The 23,138-nt window shown below is 44.0% G+C and overlaps 1 protein-coding gene across 1 annotated transcript in view; it reads left to right on the top strand.

The window, feature by feature from the left end:
• The window catches only part of CHD6 (chromodomain helicase DNA binding protein 6), a 239,720-nt gene that overhangs the window by 136,989 nt on the left and 79,593 nt on the right, over positions 1-23,138 (top strand). Inside the window, exons 13-15 of the mRNA XM_082271900.1 lie at positions 3,784-3,960; positions 6,408-6,551; positions 13,236-13,491. Of these exons, the coding sequence (XP_082128026.1) occupies positions 3,784-3,960; positions 6,408-6,551; positions 13,236-13,491 (577 nt within the window). The remainder of the gene's footprint in view (positions 1-3,783; positions 3,961-6,407; positions 6,552-13,235; positions 13,492-23,138) is intronic.

The following is a 23,138-nucleotide window of genomic DNA, read 5'->3' on the forward strand; positions in this document are numbered from 1 at the left end:
AGTTGGCACACTCTAACATACCATGCTAGGTTTTTTCCTGAGCATCTTTTTTTCCTGTTGGTTTGTCATGGATAAAGATTTTGAGAGGGTCATCTCTGCCATAGTCCAAAAGACATTTAAAGTTGATCGAAGGGCATGATAAACTTTGGGTCTTTGCTGCTATCATTATATCAGTACCTCTGTCCTGGAATGTTATCAACTGGAGTCGGAGTGGCTTCTAGTTCGTTCTTTTATCTGTTTTATGACTAATGCCAGCCATACATGGATTGAAATTTGGACAGCTCAGCAGGGACCAGACAAATTTCTAACATATATGGGCTTCTGTACAACCACCCTGTTGGAGTTTTGCCATTTGATCAGCATTACTAGCTATAGCTGGCGGCACTGATCAGTGTAGTGGCGGGTAAGTCTCCCTGCTGTCAGAATACAATAGCTCAGCGGGAGGATTTCCCCATCCACTTAGTATGTGTTGATAGGGGAATCGGCTCATTCTTTTTTTTCCTTCAACAACTCCTCTATGGCAAGCCTTAGAACTATAAGTTGCAGCAAGTCAGTCAGTAGTTGAATTTAGATATACTTAAAGAGGAGCTTCAGGCTCCTCCAAAAAAATTAAGTCAGCAGCTACAAATACTGTAACATACAAGATATATAAAAAAAAAGTGCAGCACTGAAAATACAAGAGAATAATCTTATTAAAAGTCCTTATAAGAGATTGATGTTCATAGTGTAGAAACCCCAAACCAGTTTCCGTGAAATAGGTGTGAATGTACACTTGACACCACTGTGATGGGGGAAAATCTGCTTGCCATAGGCAGTAGACCCTCAAATTATGTAGGGGTCTAAATAAGCGTAGTAGCAAACAATACCCAGATGAGCTTTCAGGCTTCAGCTGTTTCCCAGATAGCATCCATCTATACAAAGACGACTTAAGTGCGGGAGACTAATAGACTCCTTTCAAAGAGACCAGCAACTCCAATAATGGCAACAGAACCCTCAGACATGACCTCCACCATAGTGCAATATATTCAACAATCTTAAAACCACTCTTAGTAGAGAGAAACCTACTATTAGTAGAGAGAAGGAGGGAACCCCCGATTGTTTGGGAATATAAATGCCGAACACGACTAAGGAGTAAAATATATTAAAACTTTATTTTATACAAAGAAAAACAGATTGTATATACAACCAATACACGAATGGTATACGGAAGAAGCTAAAAATTGCATGCCTCAATATGGAAGACTCCCAGGTACAAATGGTGAGGAGAACCGGAAAAGACCCTACGCGTTTTCGGGTGAATACCCTTCTTCAGGCTAATTGTTTGTCTCATTACCAAAGTGTTGCTTCCTTTGTACCTTATTCTACCTCAGGTTTACAATACTCCTCTATACACCCCTTTAAGGACTCCACTGGGGTTGTCTCTATTGGATCATCTGTGGATCATTTTGGCGCCCATTGTCTCACGGCACTGCAGCTGTCCTTGATCTTTCTCAGTATACTTACCCATTAAACTACGTGCATATTGGAAATCAGGCATTCCCCCCTATTGGTATACTTACCATTTTTAAATGACAGCTCATCCCCATCTATATGAAGACCCCAATGGTAGGTACTTACTACTATGACATCTTAAACAGAAAGGTATTCTCTCTATATACATATTTCCTTTATATATCAAAGAATTTTTACTCGTGTAGGCACATCTTGTGTTCTGAACTCTGGCTGAGCTCTGAAGAAGGGTATTCACCCGAAACGCGTAGGGTCTTTTCTGGTTCTCCTCACTATTTGTACCTGGGAGTCTTCCATATTGAGGGTGATCTGTCCTTGCATGCAATTTTTAGCTTATTTCGTCTACCATTTGTGTATTGGTTGTATATACAATCTGTTTTTCTTTGTATAAAGTAAAGTTTTGATATATTTTACTCCTTAGTCGTGTTCTTCAGTGTCAAGTGGCATTTATAGTCCCAAACAATCGGGGGTTCCCTCCTTCTCTCTACTTACCGGGATGATGGCCATTGACACTAGGTACTAGGTGATGGGATAACACATATACAGTGGGTACGGAAAGTATTCAGACCCCCTTAAATTTTTCACTCTTTGTTATATTGCAGCCATTTGCTAAAATCATTTAAGTTCATTCTTCTTCCTCATGAATGTACACATAGCACATTCAGGGCCACTCTGCCATAAAGCCCGACTGGTGGAGGGCTGCAGTGATGGTTGACTTTCTACAACTTTCTCCCATCTCCTGACTGCATCTCTGGAGCTCAGCCACAGTGATCTTTGGGTTCTTCTTTACCTCTCTCACCAAGGCTCTTCTCCCCCGATAGCTCAGTTTGGCCGGACGGCCAGCTCTAGGAAGGGTTCTGGTCGTCCCAAACGTCTTCCATTTGAGGATTATGGAGGCCACTGTACTCTTAGGAACCTTAAGTGCAGCAGAAATCTTTTTGTAACCTTGGCCAGATCTGTGCCTTGCCACAATTCTGTCTCTGAGCTCTTCAGGCAGTTCCTTTTGACCTCATGATTCTCATTTGCTCTGACATGCATTGTGATCTGGAAGGTCTTATATAGCCAGGTTTGTGGCTTTCCTAATCAAGTCCAATCAGTATAATCAAACACAGCTGGACTCAAATGAAGGTGTAGAACCATCTCAAGGATGATCAGAAGAAATGGAAAGCACCTGAGTTAAATATATGAGTGTCACAGCAAAGGGTCTGAATACTTAGGACCATGTGATATTTCAGTTTTTCTTTTTTAATAAATCTGCAACAATGTCAACAATTCTGTGTTTTTCTGTCAGTATGGGGTGCTATGTGTACATTCATGAGGAAGAAGAATGAACTTAAATGATTTTAGCAAATGGCTGCAATATAACAAAGAGTGAAAAATTTAAGGGGGTCTGAATACTTTCCGTACCCACTGTACACTCTATTAGTAAGAATTAAACTCACAAGCAATACGATTAAAAAAAGCACAGTAAACAAATTCCTAAGATGGCCGCGGCATACAGCCTGCTTGCGTTATGCGTCCAAGACCCGTCCTCTGATCAGAGGTGTATGACTAAACTAGTGTGTTTTGGAAACTGGTGTGAAGTTTCTACGCTATGAACATAGACTTGGACTTTTAGGAATTTATTTTCATGTATTTTTAGAGCTGCACTTTTTTATATATTTTGTATGTTCTAATTTGTAATAAATCTATCGGTGTTGCCTGCTTACGTTTCTTCTAATTTTTTGTTCAAGCGCAGATATTATTTGATTTATACTGCTACAAATACTGTAGCTGCTGACTTTTAAAATTTGGGCACTTACCTGTCCAGGAATCCATCGCTGTCCTCACCCGAGCAGATTTTTTCATTGGATGCTGGCGCCGCCATCTCAACTAAGGGAAACCAGTAGTGAAGCCTTACAGCTTCACAGTTGGCTCCCTACTGCGCATACATGAAGTGCACAGTGCTTTTTGAATGGGCCGGCTGCGGGGGAAGGAGGAGGGGCCGAACTTCTGTGGTGAACTGAGTAAACCCCCTCCCCCCAAAAGATGCCAAATGTGGAAGCGGAGGGGGGACAGACAAGTGAAGCTTCCCCTTCTTGTTGGAGCTCGGCTTTAAGCAACTTAGCCAGTTATCAAAGCCCTACAACCCCACATAAAACTGAATATTGAGTTGCAAGTGAACTTATCTTTTAAATATAAAGTAGGTAAGTTCAAGCACATTTTTGATATGTAGCTTTGCATATCGTGTTTTTTTTTATTTTAACTAACTGTACAGTTTTCACCCATTTAAAGGGATTGCCAGTTCCAGGAGTCTTCAAGTTCCATGTGGTCATCACAACTTTTGAAATGATTTTGACTGACTGTCCAGAGCTAAAGAAAATCAGGTGGAGCTGTGTTATCATTGACGAGGCCCATCGGCTGAAGAACAGGAACTGCAAGCTCCTCGAAGGACTGAAACTTATGGCGCTGGTGAGTGATGGCAGCATGGGTGGGAGAGAAAGGAGGGGGCCTTTTTATACCATGTGCCATAACACTGATTATACGTATTAAAGTGCGGCTAGAAAATAACGTAAATCATGCAGGGGATTGGGCATTGCTGGGTGTGCATGTCAAGAGGGGATTTCCCATTTACAAACCTCAGTCTTGCAAAGATTCACTCAGTTGCCCGTTCTCTACTCGCATTCACTCAATCTGATCTGCGGTTGAGACCTGTGTTGGTAGGCACAGTACAGTTGCTAACACTGCAATTTCGCCTGCAATTGGTTCTCTGGTCACAGACCTATCACAAGTTCCATCATTTTCTGTATTTTGTAAGAAAGGTCACGAGAAATACAATTATAGCATTTTCTGTTATTTTTCATTTGGAAACCAATATTTAACCACTTGCCGTCCAGCTGCCGGCGGCAGGTCGGCTCTATTACACTAAGCGACATACCTGTATGTCACTTTATGCAATAATATATGGGGGGGGCGCGCACATGCGCCGATTGGCCAGAGGGGGAGGGGCTAATCAGCGGGCCACCCACGAACGGCGGAGACAGAACGGCGGTCTGCCTATGTAAACAATGCAGACCGCCGTTTTGTCACAGATGAACACCGGGATCCTGTGTTCCTCCTATTTAGAAACCGAGGTATCTCTGTTCATCTTTTAAGTACATCCCCCACACAGAAAGCACTCCCTAGGCCTAGGAGCACACTTAACCCTTTGATCACCCCTGGCATTAACCTCTTCCTTGCCAGTGTCATTAGTACAGTAACAGTGCATATTTTTAGCACTGATTACTGTAGTAATTTCACTGGTCCCCTCAAAAGTGTCCGGTGTCCGATCTGTCCGCTGCAATGTCGCAGTCCCGCTAAAAATCGCAGTTTGCCGCCACTACTAGTAAAAAAAATAAATAAAAATGACAAATCTATGCTCTAGATGGAATAGGCGATAACTTTTGCGCTAACTAATCACTATACACTTATTGTGATTTTTTTTTTTTTTTTTTATCAAAAATATGTGGCAGAATACATATTGGCCTAAATTGATGAAAAGATTTGATTTTTTTACATTTTTTTATTGGGAATGTTTTAAAGCATAAAGTAAAAAATTGTTGTTTTTTTTTTGAGAATTGTTGGTCTTTTTGCTTATAGCACAAAAAATCTAAATCGCATCAAATACCACCAAAAGAAAGCTCTATTTGTGGGAAAAACAGGACATCAGTTTGTCAGTTAAAGTAACGCAGTGCCGTATTGCAAAAAGTGGCCTGGTCAATATGGGGGTAAAACCTTCCGGTCCTTAAGTGGTTAACCACTTAAGCCCCGGAGGATTTGGCTGCTAAAGGACCAGGGTTTTTTTTGCGATTTTTTACTGCGTGACTTTAACGGACAATTGCGCGGTCGTGCGACGCTGTACCTAAACGAATTTGACGTCCTTTTTTTTCCCACAAACAGAGCTTTCTTTTGGTGGTATTTGATCACCTGTGCGATTTTTTGATCACGCGCTATAAACAAAAAAAGAGCGTAAATTTTGCAAAAATAACAATATTTTTCACATTTTTTATATGAAATTCCCCAAAAAAAAATGTAAAAATCTAAATTTTTTAACATTTTTCGGCCAATTTGTTTTATGCTACCTATGTTTGGTAAAAAAAAATCGCAAAAAGCGTATTTTGATTGGTTTGCGCAAAAGTTATCGCGTTTACTAACAAAGGGAAAGATTTTTGTCATTTTTGGTGTTTTTTTTTTCTAACGCGTAATGGCGGCGATCTGCGATTTTTTTTTTCGGTACTGCGACATTGCGGCGGACAGATCGGACCCTTGACTGACATTTTTGACACTTTTGGGGGTACCAGTGACATTACTGCAGTAATCAGTGCTATACATATGCACTGTTACTGCAAAAATGACACTGGCAGGGAAGGGGTTAACTTTATTGGACAGGGAGGGGTTAAGTGTGTCCTAGGGGCGTGATTCTAACTGTGCAGGGACATTTCTATTGGTGTAAAAGCAAAGATCAACAGTTCTACATAGTAGAACGGTCAGATCTTCACTTTTACACAGGGAGAACTGACAGGCAGCTTGTTTACACAAGCCGCTCTGTCTTTCTCCCTTCACAGGAGCGATCGTAGTGTGACTGGCGGACATCGAGTCCGCCGGTCACACGCACTGACTTGTCTGTGAACGAGCCGCGGCGGGCGCGCGCCCGCCCGCAATAGGCTCGCAAGTCAGTGACAGGCGAGTGACGTATCGATACGTCACTCTGCCTGGCCGGGGCTGACCGCCGCAGTATATAGTCGTGCGGCGGTCGGCAACCGGTTAAAGGGACACTGTCACTTTTATCATTATAATTTGATAGTTGATTTGACATTCTTTCTCAAGTTGTATTCTTGTTGCAGTAAGGGCATTTGTTTTCTTCCTTTTCCTGACTTTAGGAACACAAGGTACTTCTTACTGGAACACCTCTACAGAACTCAGTGGAGGAGTTGTACAGCCTGCTCAACTTCTTAGAACCAAATCAGTTTCCTTCGGAAAGCACTTTTCTGGAGGAGTTTGGAGACCTTAAAACGGAAGAACAGGTAAGGAGTTCTCTCTGTGTAAGATTGTAGTGTAACAACAAGAAAAGGGAGTTTGTTCTTTATTGAACAGTGAAAGCAGAATATTCATCTTGACTTTGCACAGAGTTTTCAGGCTAAACTTTCCTCAGCTGGTTGGATATAGGTTAATGCCACGTTGGCGATTCTGCCACAGGAGAGAATTGTCAACGTGACATGTCTGCCACAGGAGACCCCTTCACCAAAGTACCTTTTCACTTCACCTAATTATTGCAACTTTAAGGGCAGGTTCATGCTAACATTGCCGTGCAGATTACATGCAAAGTCTGTGCGATGCAAATTCAACCATACCAACTGTATGGCTGAATTTGCATCGCATTCAGACCAAACTTTTTTTTGTCCGCACCAGAATTTGATCGCATGGATGTTCACACCCATGCGATCTGATTCTGCAAATCGCGCTGTGTTTTGCAAACTGATTGCGGGTGTCATTAACATACACTCTGCAATCAGTTAGCATGAACAGGTTGTGGTTTTGATGCGGTGTGAATTTGCGGCAAATTCGCTGTGAGTTTGCACCACATCTAGTGTGAATAGGCCTTAAATGAGCGATCTGCATTCAGAGAGCATTTGACTGGTGGCGAGGAGGTGTTGTATTGCCTCCTCACTCCCTGCTGTAACCCCTGGAACCCTGCACTAATTTTTTGCAACTGCATGCACAAGTGGATGTGGCTAAATTTTATTAAAGTATAACTAAAGGCAAAACATATTTTTTTTTTTTTTTAGTTTTGGGCAGAGTGAGGAGGGATTAGAGCCCCTGTCAGTTTTGTATTGCTGTCTTTGCCCCTGTTAACCACTTGCCGACCGCCGCACGACTATCTACGTCGGCGGTCAGCCCCTCACAGGCAAACTAACGTAGGGCTACGTTGCTTGCTTGTGAGGGTCTAGGGAGCAAGCGCGCGCCCCCGGAGGCGCGCTCCCGCTCCCGCGTGGTCACGGACCCCCCCGCGCGTGTGACCAGCGGACCCGATGTCCGCCGGCCACTCGGCGATCGGCGGGGGAGAGGGAGAATGTCAGGCAGCTTGTGTAAACAAACTGCCTGTCATTCTCCTCGCTGCAAAGACACTGATAAAACGGATCTGGTATGTAGATCCGTTGATCAGTGTCCTTACAGCTAGAGCCACAGCCAATCACAGTAGAAACCACGCCCCTAGGGACACACACAGCCCCTCCCTTCCAAATAATGTTAACCGCTTCACTACCAGTGTATTTTTACAGTAACAGTGCATATGTATAGCACTGATTACTGTAGAAATGTCACTGGTAACCCCAAAAGTGTCAAAAATGTCAGTCAAGGGTCCGATCTGTCCGCCGCAATGTCGCAGTACCGCAAAAAAAATCGCAGATCGCCGCCATTACGCGTTAAAAAAAAAAACAACAAAAATGACAAAAATCTTTCCCTTTGTTAGTAAACGCGATAACTTTTGCGCAAACCAATCAAAATACGCTTTTTGCGATTTTTTTTACCAAACATAGGTAGCATAAAACAAATTGGCCGAAAATTTTTAAAAATTTTGATTTTTACATTTTTTTTGGGGGAATTTCATATAAAAAAATGTGAAAAATATTGCTATTTTTGCAAAATTGACGCTCTTTTTTTTGTTTATAGCGCGTGATCAAAAAATCGCACAGGTGATCAAATACCACCAAAAGAAAGCTCTGTTTGTGGGAAAAAAAGGACGTCAAATTCGTTTAGGTACAGCGTCGCACGACCGCGCAATTGTGCGTTAAATTCACGCAGTGCCGAATCGCAAAATACCCCCTGGTCGGAATGGGGGTAAAATCTTCCGGGGCTTAAGTGGTTAAGGAGATTCCCCCTCTCTGTTCTGTTCACCATTAGCAGTGAAATTAAAAGAAAAATCCCAAATTTTGGGTTTTCCCCAGAAAAGTAATAGAGGGGAAATCTTCCAATGGGAGCTCTAGTTATGGTGGCCTTGGGGGTCCCCAAGAAATTCCCTTAATTTGCAGGGATTTTCTCTCACTTGGCCTGTTTGGCTATGGGACAGAAAGTGAAGGTAAATCTCCCCAATAAGGCACATATGGAAAAACTGAATCAACAGGAGTTATAATCTTCCCTTACTCTATTCAAAGTGGGGAGAAAAAAAGCTTTACCTCTAGTTCTACTTTAAAGCAGAGCTCCACCCAACAGAGGAAGTTCCGCTTTAATCACATTTGGCGGGGTGGATAGGTACCTAGTTTTGACAAGTACCTGCTCCCACTTCCGCTCAAGCTGCCCCCTCCCTCCTTGGGACCGTCACAGCAATGTGAACCAATAGGGAGGCGCTGCGAGGCTCACGAATGTGCAGCGTGCATCAGGCTGTGAAGCCACAAGCTGTCACAGCAGGGTGCCCACACTTGCAATGCCAGTGTGGCGAGGAGGCGAGGGAGAGAAGTGAGGCTTCGGGCAGCCGCATCGCTGGCCCGTGGGATAGGGGAGTGTGTGCTTATTAAAAGTCAGCAGCTACACTTTTTGTAGCTGCTGACTTTTAATGAACACAAAAATGAGTGGAACTCCGCTTTAACTGTGGGAGGGGGCTTAAAGAGGCATGTTAAAGGAGTTGTAAAGTCAGAAGGTTTTTTATCTTAGTAGTGCATTCTTTGCATTAGGACAAAAAGCTTTCTGGGTGTAGTAGCCTCCCCAGCACCCCCTAATACTTACCTGAGCCCCCACTCTGTCCAGTGATGTCCATGAGTCCCTCGGCCGTCTGGGACGCTCCCTCCTGATTGACTGAGACACAACCTCGGAGCCATTTGCTCACGAGGCTGTCAATCAAAGTCAGTTAGCCAGGAGTCACATTCTTTATACTAAGGCCAGTCACTCGGCAGCACTTAGTTGAAGCAGTAGTACAGCAAAGCTTGCAGACAGACATAAAGGGAGCGAGATGGTGCAGCAGATTGTGAACCTATAAATTGGATGTACAAACTAATGCCTTTAGTCACCATTTGGAGGACAACTGCAGTGTTCCCATCATAGCTTTTAAGTTAACCCATAAGGGTTCTACTTTTTTCATTCAGGAGTTTTGCTTGATGATACACTTGTGCAAAACTTACCGCCCACTGTGAAGACGATCCCCAGTCTCTTGACTAATCCATGTAGGCTTGTTGTGGTACCGATGCTCCCTTTAGGATCATTTAGCTATCATTTTTGCCGCTGATTGCCTGCTTGTGTCCCCACATGACTAATGCTGTGCTATAGTTCTGGGAATTTGTATGAGCGTGGCTGATGATACCTGATGTAGTGACAGCTGCCTGCAGATCCCAAACAGCAACTGGCAGCAGGGACACAGCAGGTAATGACAGGCAAAGCTGCAGCGCCTAGACATGTTAAGGGTGCACGGCTGTCATTGTTTGAAGTTAAAATTCCCTTCCATGGGTCCATTGGGTGTCAGAGCATAGTGAGCCCCACCCCCTCGAGCTAGGCGTACACCTCATATATTGCCCCCATGGATGATACACCACACAGAGTACCAAAATGTAAACACACCTGTGCTGAGAGCACGCACCCTGCGACCTCCCGGCCCAGTTGCCGGCGGCTAATGGAAAGCTCCCGATTGCTACTTGTGGGCGTGTTCAGGATCCCACCTGCCTGATCCCACCAGGAAGTCGACACTGCCCACCGCTAATCACAGGCAGTGAGACATTTCCCGATCTGTGCAGTTTTGCATCGGGAAATGTCTCACTGCCTGTGATTAGCCATGTGCAATGTCTGCTTCCTGGCGGGATCGGGCAGTTGGGATCCCTAACATACCCGAGCCCATTCCTTCTTGTGATTGCGATCATGTGAGCGCTGTGACATCCAATCATGGCAGTCACATGATCATAAACACCGCCTCCTGGCATCTAAAACCCCTTAAAGAGCTGGCACGAACTGGCACCCAGGGGTTAATATACCAACACACTTTCAATTTTATTTTAAACAAGCCAAAAGGGAGCCAATAAAGCAGGTCCATTCTTACGATTTACATACACTTTAAGTAGGAAATCTTCAGAAGCATGTGGGTCGCTGACAGCGTGACGGATGTTTGGGCAGTACTGCGACATCTCTTACAGGCGATTAGTCTGTATAAGTGCATTTTGCAGCAAGTCCCTTATTGGTATTCTAGTTCAATTTGAGAAGGCTTAAGTAGTTATGTGCGATTTTGTTTTATTGTGCCCTTGTTCCTCCTATTTCTACAATTACAGTAAAACCTTTCTATTGCAGTGCTGAGAAGTCTTTTAACACTAATCACTACTTCATAAGCTGAACAGTTTACAATTTTACAAGTTAATTAAAACAGTTGGGGGTCCAGCAAATGGATGCACATATTTTGTAGTTATCATTTTCTCATACTTTAATAGTGTAAATTGCCTATTGCTCTAGATTAAACATTGATTAGGACCAAGAACAATTCTCAACGTGCGTAAGCTTGCGGGACAGTTTTTATTTAATTATAAATAAAGCAAAGATCTTTGTTCATGGGGATTTTAGTGTAACTGAGGTTCTAATGGGAAATAGTAGCTATAATATTTTAACTTAGGGTAATAAGCGTACAGAATGGGCTGTATGTTCTGCTACTTCATATTAGAACTCTTTTGCTTCTCAGTACACTTTTCTTTTGTATCCTTTATGTTGATTATCAAACGATAGAATTATCTTGAGTGCTAGATGCTCCATATTCCTCCTTTTTAAAGTGGACCTGTAGTCTGAAAACATCCTCCAACCTAAACTTCTTAATGGTAAGAGTCTTCAACACTTCTGAACAAACCACTTCTTTGGGATCCCTCTGGTGCTGGTTACATTACCAAATCTGGATGTATTGGTTATATGATCTCAACTGAATTAGAGCATCAGTGTTTAGGAAGAGATGGTGATTGGCTGGGTATGCCTGTATGTCAGTTCCCTTGTCCACTTCAGCTTATACTGCTCACCTAGTGCTTTGGCGTTTGATCACCAGAGCAGTTCTGGAAGTATATAAAAAGAGAGGGAAGAGCCACCCCCAGAAAAAAAGGGGCCAAATACAGCTTCAAGTGGTGTGAAAACCGATTAATACTAAAACTAGAAATTGCTGAATGCTATCAAAACTTCAACCCACCAGGTTTTGATTGCATTCAGTATGTCTATTTTCTATTTTTTGATGTCCTAAAGTATTCTGTTTTGATACCACTGGAGGCTGCGTTTGGTACCTTCTTTTTTCTGGGGTGCTCTTGCCTCTTTTTTCATATGGTTGTTTTAGGTACACTGGCCCCCACCTATCTCGGTGGAATATGTAAATGTGGTTCCTACCCGACTCTGTGCTTCTTTTTTTGAGACACTTCTCTATTTTTGTTTACTTCTGGAAGTACCCTTGAGACATTTTTTTCCAATTTAACCACTTGCCGACCGCCGCACGACTATTTACTGCGGCGGTCAGCCCTGTACAGGCAAAGTGACTACGTCGCTAGCCTGAGAGCCTCTAGGGGGCGAGCGCGCGCCGCCAGAGGCGCGCTCCCGCCCCCGCTCGTTCCCTAACAAGTCCGTGCGTGTGACCGGCGGACCCGATGTCCGCCGGTCACTTGCGATCTCCCCGTGGGGAGTGAGAAAGGCAGGCGGCTGATGTAAACAAAGCTGCCTGTATTTCTCCCTGATCTAACTGCAGAGATCAGACATCACTAGCCACACCCCTTTACAGTTAGAAGCACGCCTCTAGGGACACACTTAACCCCTGCATCACCAATAAAGTTAACCCCTTCCCTGCCAGTGTCATTTTTACAGTAACAGTGCATATGTATAGCACTGATTACTGCAGTAATGTCACTGGTACCCCCAAAAGTGTCAAAAATGTCAGTCAAGGGTCAGATTTGTCCGCCGCAATGTCGCAGTCCCGCAAAAAAAATCGCAGATCGCCACCATTACTCGTTAAAAAAAAAAAAAAACATAAAAAATGACAGAAATCTTTATCTTAGTAAACGCAATAACTTTTGCGCAAACCAATCAAAATGCGCTTATTGCGATTTTTGGTTTTTTTTTTTAACCAAACATATGTAGCAGAAAACAAATTGGGCTAAAACGTTAAAAAAATTTGATTTTTACATTTTTTTGGGGGGAATTTCATATAAAAAAAATGTGAAAAATATTGTTATTTTTTCAAAATTGTCGCGGTTTCTTTGTTTATAGCGCAAAAAGTAAAAATCGCACAGGTGATCAAATACCACCAAAAGAAAGCTCTGTTTGTGGGGGAAAAAAGGACGTCAATTTCATTTGGATACAGGCACGACCGCGCAATTATCCGTTAAAATCACGCAGTGCCGAATCGCAAAATAGGGCCTGGTCAGGAAGGGGGTAAAATCTTCCGGGGCTTAAGTGGTTAAGGAGAGAGGACATTTTCTTTTGAAAAAACACATCATTCTCCAGCCCCCTTCTTTCCCCTTAACTTACTGATGCTCTATTCTCCAATGATTGCTATGTATCTCATTCCTCTGTTGCAGCCAGCACCAAGATACCCGATGTTGGTTGTTGGTGCTTAGTAGAAGTGATGTCAGCCTTTTAAATGAAGTTCTCTGACCTAGCAATTTAGGTTACACTTTTAACTTTTGAGCAGGCTATTATTAGACTGCGGGTCTGCCTAAAGACACTTTTTATTAGGAATGTCTTTTACTATTATAGTGGTTAATTTTACCATATCTCATCAGGTAAAGAAGCTGCAGTCGATTCTAAAGCCGATGATGTTGAGAAGGTTAAAGGATGATGTGGAAAAGAACCTGGCACCTAAACAAGAAACCATCATTGAGGTGGAACTGACCAATATTCAGAAGAAATATTACCGAGCAATTCTGGAGAAGAACTTCACATTCCTGGCCAAAGGGGCCAACCAGCATAACATGCCCAATCTAATTAACACCATGATGGAGCTCCGGAAGTGCTGCAATCATCCATACCTCATTAACGGTGAGCGTAGCATACAGACCACTTGTGGTGTTTATTTTTTATTTATTTATTCAGCCATCATGGCCACATAATAGTTTTGAAGCGTTGACTTCTTCCAGAAAAAAAGAATGTCAAGGATACGAAGGGCAAACCTTTGTCAAGGAAATTTAGTTATATTTCAGAAACTCTTAATTTTCTTTTTCGTCCATGGAGTGACATGGGGGGAGATTTACTAAAACTGGTACACACAGAATCTGGTGCAGCCCTGCATAAAAACCAATCAGCTTCCAGGTTTTATAGGCAAAGCTTAATTTAACAAGCTGAAGTTAGAAGCTTGATAAGAGAAAAAGGAATTGGCAGCACTCCAGGTGAAGTCAAAATCCAGTTTATTAGCTGGACATCCAAATATGACAATCGTGACAAGGTAGATGCGTTTCACACACTAACTGTGTGCTTAATCACACAGTTAGTGTGTGAAATGCGTCTACCTTGTCACGATGGTCATATTTGGATGTCCAGCTAATAAACTGGATTTTGACTTCACCTGGAGTGTTGCCAATTCCTTTTTCTCTTATCAAGTTTCCACGGAGGCGAGCCGGGGCATGCACCGGTGTATGTCATCAGGCAATTACACCACCTTGAGCAGTGAGTTCTTGTTCTTTGAAGTTAGAAGCTGTTTGGGTTACCATGTACAGCTGCCCAAGATTTGTTGTGCACCAGTTTTTGAAAATCTCCCCCAGAAAATCTTTAACCTTCAGTAGTGCTGCCTAGCGGAGGATTGGAACCTGGCAAAGGAAAAAAAAGCTGTAGGCCAGCCTACTAGTTACTAATTTCCTAGGAGGATGTATGTTTTTTTCTTCAGCTCTGCTCTAACCTTTTTTGCCAGCCCTTTTTTTTTTTCCTGTTTTTTTTTTTTTTTTTCCTTCAGTCAAGACATTCCCTGCATTGCTGCTGGAGCTTTGTCTTTTCTGTTGCAGCTATCCAGCTCAGTCACCCCTAGTCTGGCTTTTTGAGTACTGTGACCAGAACCTGCTGAACTGGACATAGCAGGGGTAGCCTGTACTGGGACTTTCTAGTGTTAGTTGCAGTCATTGCCTGTGCCCCTGTCCTGTCTGGAGACTTAGTGAGTGGGCCATTTGGGCTGAACATCAAGAGTTACCTCATTTACATAGAATGCTTCTTACCTTTATTCCCCATTCTGGCTTGTTTTGCCACAGAAGGTGTTAACGCTGTGGGACTGAGGGCTGATGTCATTCATTGGGTGGAGTATCACACAGACTCGCTGCATACTCTTAATTTCCATACAGTATCAAAGCATCTCGCTGCTGCTGCTGTTGCTGCTGCTCCTGCTTGCAAAGATCATGTGAAACTTTCTTCTTTAATCTGTTCTTGCTGCCCGTCTTTGGTCGCTAGTGACTTTAATCACAGAGGCCACAAGTGTGCTCTGACCTTCACCTTCTACCAGCTGTCTGTGTTTCAGCAGTACCTGAGGCCTTGCCTCTTACCTGCAGCCATACAATGCCTTACTGCCGCATAGCGACGAGGTTGGGGGGGGGGGCAATGATACTCCCATCCTATTTTCTACTAACTGCTCTGGAGCTGCTTGCAGCATGCCTGCTAACGGTATTTACCATGGTCATGCCTTATGGCTCAAATTACCCAGTTATTTGCTCACTTTGATCGCAGAGCTATAGGTGCGCTCCCATGCCCTTTCATGCAGATTCTTTATTTGATTTCCTGCTGACCCTTGTGGATTCTGAGCTGTCAGTTGCAGCATTCTGAGATGCTCCTGTCCTTGACTCTGAGCTTTTCCCAAAGGAGTTAGTCTACTAAAGTGCTGGACTGCAAAATCTTTGTTCATGTAGTGTTTGATCAACATGGCCTTCAAGGGATTTCATAAGGTTCCTCGTAATAATATTAAGGATGCTACTGCTGGCAGAAGAACACATCTTCATCAGTAGAAGAAAGAAACCTAAAGAACCGAGTACAAAGTTTTCTCAAAACCATCCCTTTTTGTTTCTCCACCTCAAACTCCACATCAAGACCCCCAAGTTTGGTTCCCTCTCCACCTGCAAGATATGGCACTCTTAAGTCTGCCAGATCCTCAGAAAAGTCGTTCTCTGTGTGAAGGTGCACCTATATTTTTCAGAGTGGGGGACAATATGCATTTTAAAGGCTGGGATGCAGGAGATGGCAACCCAAGGCAAGGCTACAAACAATTTTGCTTCCTGTCCTCCTTGCAGATTCTTAGAGGCAGAGATATATCTGTGATTCCTATAATGTTAAAAGCTAGGACTTGGAGCAACCTCCATCATCAGATGTGAACAGCATACTTGTCTCACTGTTTTCTACCTGAAGTCTCACACCTGTTTCTCTGTGGGATGAATCCTCTTCTCCCTGCAGCTGGGTCTAGATTAATACCTTGCTCTCATCCACTGCTTCTTTAGGTAGACCTATTTCCATTTTTTATCACAAATGGATTCCATAAGGGTGTGCTGGCTTCTCATGGCACCATTTTTAGGTGGCTAACTAAGACCATGATCCAGCTTATGGTTTTAAGGATTAGGTTCCACCCTCTCCTATCAAGGCAAACTCTCTACTATGTCTGCAAGTGTTTCTTTTCAAAATCAAGCAACTGTATCCCAGATTAACAAGGCTGTCGCCTTCTCATCTAACAGTTGGCTATTTCAGCCTCATCTGATGCCAGTTTGGGGCATGAGTTCCCTCCAGTGGCTCTTTGGAGCTGCAGGCAACACCCAGTTTTTCTGATTTTTTTTCTTGGGCCTACTAGTGATTGTTTGCTTGCCATGTTGCCGACTCCTCAGTTGGACTGCTTTGGATGTCCAACTAGCGAAAGGACTTCTGAGCCTCTTAATAGAACTGTTTATTATAGTGCTACAAAACTAGGTTTGCTGGTAGTAGGTTTTTGTTTGCCAGTCTCCAGTCCTGTATGCAGCAGTATAACTCAAGGCTTTGGATGTAATATCGGGGGCTTGATGTGACCAAGACCCCCAGATATTTTATCCGTGTCACCCACTGTAGGGGCAGGGGCGAGGGCAGCTGAGGGGGGGGGGGGACCGGTCCAGAGGTAGAACTTGGGACTTGTCCCAATTCATTTGAAGACCGGAATACGTGCCAAAACGCTCTATCAGGGACAGAGCCGTAGTGAGGGAGGCGTCCGAGTCCGCCAGATACAGCAGCGTGTCGTCCGCATACATACTAAGTTTTTCGGTCAGAGGGCCCACTCTCAATCCACTAATGCCAGGGTGATTCCGGATAGCGATGGCCAGTGGTTCGGCCGCCAAGGCGTATAATAAGGGGGAAAGTGGACACCCCTGCCTCGTCCCCCTGGTCAGTGGCAACGGTTCGGAGGTCCTGCCATTCGCCAGGATTTTGGCAACCGGAGCACTATACAATAAGCGAACCCACTTAATAAATCGTGGTCCAAACCCAAACCTCTCCAAGCACTCCCAGAGAAAGCTCCACTCCACAGAGTCAAAAGCTTTGGCCGTGTCCAGTGTCACCACCACCCTGTGTCCCGAGTTCTCGTGCCGAGCCTGTATGTTTAGGAACAGCCTGCGAAGATTGAAGGATGTGTTCTTGCCAGGCATGAAACCTCTCTGATCCGCATGAATCAGGGACAGGATAACCCGGTTCAAGCGGATAGAGAGGATCTTTGCAAGTATTTTGACATCTACTTGATAACTCAAGGCTTTGACTTGATTATATTTTCATATGTTTGGGGCCTGTCTCGCAGATAATTGTTTAATTATTTGGGTTTAACAAGTAGTTAACATGCAAATGTCCTGCGCACGCAATGGAAACCCTCTTTTAAGCAATGTGCCTCAGCAAAAACATTTCTTGACTTGACTTCCAAAAACTGCTTACTCAGAACCTTCTACTTGGTCTCTGATGTATAGTACTGTTCTTTTGGAAATGAAGCTGCTGCTTGCCAGTTTTTTCCACAACAAACTCCAGGGTTTTTCCAGCAGCTTGCTTTTGGCTCAGAGTTAGGCAATGATATCATGTAACAGTAAATCAATAACCCCTAGACTTTGATTATTCTTGAAAAAGTTTTAGCATGCATCCAATTGGTTACTGAGTTTTTTTTTAAAGAGGAGGTAATTCTTTGACATTAAAAAAGAAAGTATTGCGAGAGCACTATTTTTGTAGGCGTCTTTTTTTTTTTGAGCGTGATGTTGATACTTTTACATTTTAGAGTGAGTATAGGTACCTGCGCTCAGGATAATTATTGCACACTATATATGTCAAAGCAAGCTGCTGCTGAGAAAAAAGGGGGTTCCTTTTAAAGATATGTGTGTATAGTACAGACCAAAAGTTTGGACACACCTTCTCATTCAAAGAGTTTTCTTTATTTTCATGATTATGAAAATTGTAGATTCACACTAAAGGCATCAAAACTATGAATTAGCACTTGTGGAATTATATACATAACAAAAAAGTGTGAAACAACTGAAAAGATGTCATATTCTAGGTTCTTCAAAGTAGCCACCTTTTGCTTTGATTACTGCTTTGCACACTCTTGGCATTCTCTTGATGAGCTTCAAGAGGTAGTCACCTGAAATGGTCTTCCAACAGTCTTGAAGGAGTTCCCAGAGATGCTTAGCACTTGTTGGCCCTTTTGCCTTCACTCTGCGATCCAGCTCACCCCAAACCATCTCGATTGGGTTGAGGTCCGGTGACTGTGGAGGCCAGGTCATCTGGCGCAGCACCCCATCACTCTCCTTCTTGGTCAAATAGCCCTTACACAGCCTGGAGGTGTGTTTGGGGTCATTGTCCTGTTGAAAAAAAAAAAAATGATGGTCCAACTAAACGCAAACCAGATGGAATAGCTGCAAGATGCTGTGGTAGCCATGCTGGTTCAGTATGCCTTCAATTTTGAAAAAATCACCCAACAGTGTCACCAGCAAAGCACCCCACACCATCACACCTCCTCCATGCTTCACGGTGGGAACCAGGCATGTAGAGTCCATCCGTTCACCTTTTCTGCGTCGCACAAAGACACGGTGGTTGGAACCAAAGATCTCAAATTTGGACTCATCAGACCAAAGCACAGATTTCCACTGATCTAATGTCCATTCCTTGTGTTCTTTAGCCCAAACAAGTCTCTTCTGCTTGTTGCCTTTCTTTAGCAGTGGTTTCCTAGCAGATATTCTACCATGAAGGCCTGATTCACACAGTCTCCTCTTAACAGTTGCTAGAACTCCGTGTGCCATTGACCTGGTCTCTAATCTGAGCTGCTGTTTAACCTGCAATTTCTGAGGCTGGTGACTCGGATGAACTTATCCTCCGCAGCAGAGGTGACTCTTAGTCTTCCTTTCCTGGGTCGGTCCGCATGTGAGCCAGTTTCTTTGTAGCGCTTGATGGTTTTTGTGACTGCACTTGGGGACACTTTCAAAGTTTTCCCATTTTTTGGACTGACTGACCTTCATTTCTAAAAGTAATGATGGTCACTCATTTTCCTGTACTTAGCTGCTTTTTTCTTGCCATAATACAAATTCTAACAGTCTATTCAGTAGGAGGATCAGCTGTGTATCCACCTGACTTCTGCACAACACAACTGATGGTCCCAACCCCATTTATAAGGCAAGAAATCACACTTATTGAACCTGACAGGGCACACCTGTGAAGTGAAAACCATTTCAGGGGACTATCTCTTGAAGTGTGACTCTACAATTTTCATAGTCATGAAAATAAAGAAAACTCTTTGAATGAGAAGGTGTGTCCAAACTTTTGGTCTGTACTGTATATGTATCAGCGCTGCTAAATAAATAAGTGCTCAAAGTGCAATAATCATAAATATCCTAAAAGATCAAAGTGCAATACTAAATAAATAAATGCATGTACAATAGTAAACTAATACAAACCAGAATTACTTCTGTGCATAATCCTCTAATAAATACAAATATTATAAAGTGCCAAATATCAAAATGTATAAAGTGCAATGTGATATTAACCAGTAAATAGTGACAATCAATATACTATAAATCAATAGTCCCACAAGGATCTCATCCAAAGAAATCCAAGGTGCTCAGTGCTCTGGTAGCATATGTTGCTGACAGTTCCACACAAGATTTGTGATTGAGATTTGTGTGGAACTGTCAGCAACATATGCTACCAGAGCACTGAGCACCTTGGATTTCTTTGGATGAGATCCTTGTAAGAATATTGATTTATAGTATATTGATTGTCACTATTTACTGGTTAATATCACATTGCACTTTATAAATTTTGATATTTGGCACTTAATAATATTTGTATTTATTAGAGGATTATGCACAGGAAGTAATTCTGGTTTGTATTAGTTTATTATTGTACATGCATTTATTTATGTATTTATTCAGTATTGCACTTTGATTTTTTAGGATATTTATGTTTATTGCACTTTGAGCACTTTTACATTTTACTCTTCCATATTTTTGATGAATTGATTATAGGGATTTGTAAATTTTCTAGAAAGGCTGTTCTAGATTATCTAGAGGCCGGGTAGATTAGTCAAAAAGCGCACTTTACCGACCTTCCTGTCTAATAACTTTAAACTGGTAGGAAATTAGCCACCCAGAAAATGCATTGGGTCTGCTGACAAATAGGACTTTCTCTAGCGCTCATTGACAGACGTAGTCCTCGGTGATACACCACCTTCGGGTTATGTTGCCTCCACAGGAGCAGGACTAGACAGGAAATTAAAAAGCTCTGGCCACACCCCAGGGGCAGTCCCAGAGGGTATATCCTCTCTCTCTCTGCCTCAGCAAATCAGTTATTTTCTGTCTAGTTAGGAGTAAGGACCTAGATACCTTGCTGGGATCTTAGGTCCTGGCAAGAATTTTTTCTTAAAGGATTTTTTTAGACAGCTTTTTTTCTCCAGTGTTCCTGTGAGATCTTCAAGCAAGAAAGCTGAACTGGGCGACGGGCTGGATGTTGAGATCCAGTGGTCACCCCAGTTCAGCCTACGAGCGCGTGCAGGCCATAGCTCCGCGCTGGGTCGGCCGCGACAAAGTCCCATTAAAGGACTGTCCACGCGAGTTAAACGTCTCGCTGAAACGCCAAAGACCATGAGTCACGGCGTCCGTATCGGTCGACAGCCCTCCCGCCCCGGTGGAGAGGGGTACTGTCAGGAGTTGGTGCCCGCCTGGTTCCGGTATGGTGAGTAGTATGTTCCCCCTTTCCCCCTGACGGGTTTTGTGGTGAACGCGGGCCCCTCTCTGTATGGTAAGATAGAGTCCCTTTCTATCCTACAACATGACACAGATCCTCCTACTTTGAGTGTGATTTTATGTGTGCAAAAAGCCAGGAGGCTTGGTTTGGGAGCTAACAATCTAATTGTATACATGTTTTAAAGATGTAATCTGTGGCATTCTGGGAATCTTATGGGTTAAGAATAAGCTACCTACCAGTCAGAAGCCACGGACATGTAGACTGCCTTCCTAATCAGATCTCCAGCTATTAGCAGGCCTCCCGAACGGCCATGCGGTCCGCCAGGGCCGGTACCGCCAACCACGCCATATCCCCATGCAGTGAGAGTGTTGTGTGCCCTGCAGCACACCGCTATTCAGTACGGGCCGCCGCCATTTTTTTTGCTGGATCGCACGAGCCGCCATTTTTGCGTAGCCTCATGTCTCCAGCATGGGGGCGGCCATGTTTGAGGTGATCCAAACACCTCGTGGAGCTTGGGGGAGGCGCCGGAAGGCGTACAGAGGGGCGGAGCCGCCTCCTTTCTTCCTGGGCAGCCAGCCAAAAGACTTCCTGTTTGTTAAGACAGCGCTGTAACCTGTTGCAGTTAAACTCTGAGCATCAAGTGGTGAGCCTGGGGGTCTATCTCTCTCTCTCTCGATCGATAGGGATCCCTAGCAGGTAACACTAAGGGGCTTTTGTGGCGCTGGGGGTCGAAAAAAAAAAAAAAAAAAAGTTTTATTTTTGAATTATATTTTCCAGGAAGTAACTGGAGTTATCATGGACCCTGCCACACATATTCCCCCACCTGTTTCCCTCGAGGGGGCCACGGGACCCGCCGGTGCACAGAGTATAGAGTCATTTACAGCAATTTTGGAGTGTATGGTGGCTCGGGTGGAGGCGGCCTGTCAGGGACGGGGTCAAGGAAGCGACCCCCGCCTACCCCTATAGCATCTGACACCTCTGACTCAGATTCAGAGGTGGTCACGGCAGTTGCAGGTTCCTCTGCAAGGGCTGTTATCCCAGGTAAAGCCCCCTCAGACAGTGAGGAGGACGCTTCTTCTCCTGCTATTATTCAGGAAGAAGCATTGGTGGATGTACTAGTTGTGGCAGTGCAGGAAACCTTAAAACTTGAGGCTTTACCGGCAGAGGCAACTGAAACAGAGATTCCCTTTGGTACTAATAAGCCCATCAAGACGATGAAGGCTTTTCCTGTACCTAAATGTTTCGGTAATCAGATTAAAGGAGAATGGGAGCATTCTAAACGTACCTTTACTATTTCCAAGCGTATTGCTAGACGCTATCCGTTTGAGGAATCCATCATTAAGAAATGGACGGTACCACCAGTCGTGGATCCGCCTATTTCCAGGCTGAATAAAGCCACGGTTATTCCAGTGGAGGACACTTCGTCCTTTAAGGATCCGGTGGATCGAAAGATGGAAGCAGAGTCCCGCACCATCTTCTCTCTGATAGGGTCAGCTTTTAGACCAGTAATTGTTATTGGTCTAGTTTCCCAGACACTTACGGAATGGGCGAAAATGGTACGCCAAGATCTTAGGGGAAAAGATATTCCCCAGGAGACATCTGATTTGATGGAACAGATTATACAAGGGCTACAGTTTATCTGTGACGCAGCCTTGGACACTACTCCCTTATTAGGGCATGCATCTAAGACAGCGGTGATCCTCAGACGTGTGCTGTGGTTAAAATGCTGGTCAGCTGACCTAGGTTCCAAGAAGACCTTGACAAATCTCCCCTTTCAGGGGAATCGTCTATTTGGGGCCAACCTAGATGAAATCATTAAGGATGCCACTGGGGGCAAGAGCACTTTTTTGCCACAGGCTGCTAAAGCTAAGGGACCTCGCAACAAGCGAGGACCTTTCTTTACCGCCCATAAAGGGCGCCCGGCTGGTACTAGCGGGAAAGGCAAGACTCCTCCAGGAGGGTTCTAGAAGGGCTGGTCGGACAAGCAAAGGACCAACCCAGCCAAACCCGAAGCAAAGGAGTACACAGCCTGAAGGTGCGCCCCCACCCGGTTTCAGGGTGGGGGGATGTTTTCACCGGTATTCAGGACATTAGATCGAGCATCAACCACTACTACCGGTGCGATTCTTCCCTTCCAACATTTAAGTACTACAGGAAGCGGTAATTACCGTTCCCTGAATAGATCTTTTCCTTTACCCTTTCCTAAGATTAGTCCCGATGCCTCACAGGAATCGGATCTGGTTGACCAGATAGGCCAAGTAGCCTCTAGTCGGGTGACTTCGGTCCCTGAGGTTCAACCAGAAAAGATCACCTTTCCTGATAACTATCAGGTATCTGATAAATGTGTGGGAACAGAAAACGACCAGACTTTCTCGGATGGTCGGGGCCAGATACCTCTAGGGACGCCTGGTTCAGACCCAATCAGCGCCAGTGGTCCTAGAAATTCTAGGCTGGCCTCCTCAAGCCGGCCTGGCCGACTTGGACATGTTAGT

This window comes from Pelophylax lessonae (assembly GCF_965119305.1).
Source record: "Pelophylax lessonae genome assembly, chromosome: 11".
NCBI classification, from domain to species: Eukaryota; Metazoa; Chordata; class Amphibia; order Anura; family Ranidae; genus Pelophylax; species Pelophylax lessonae.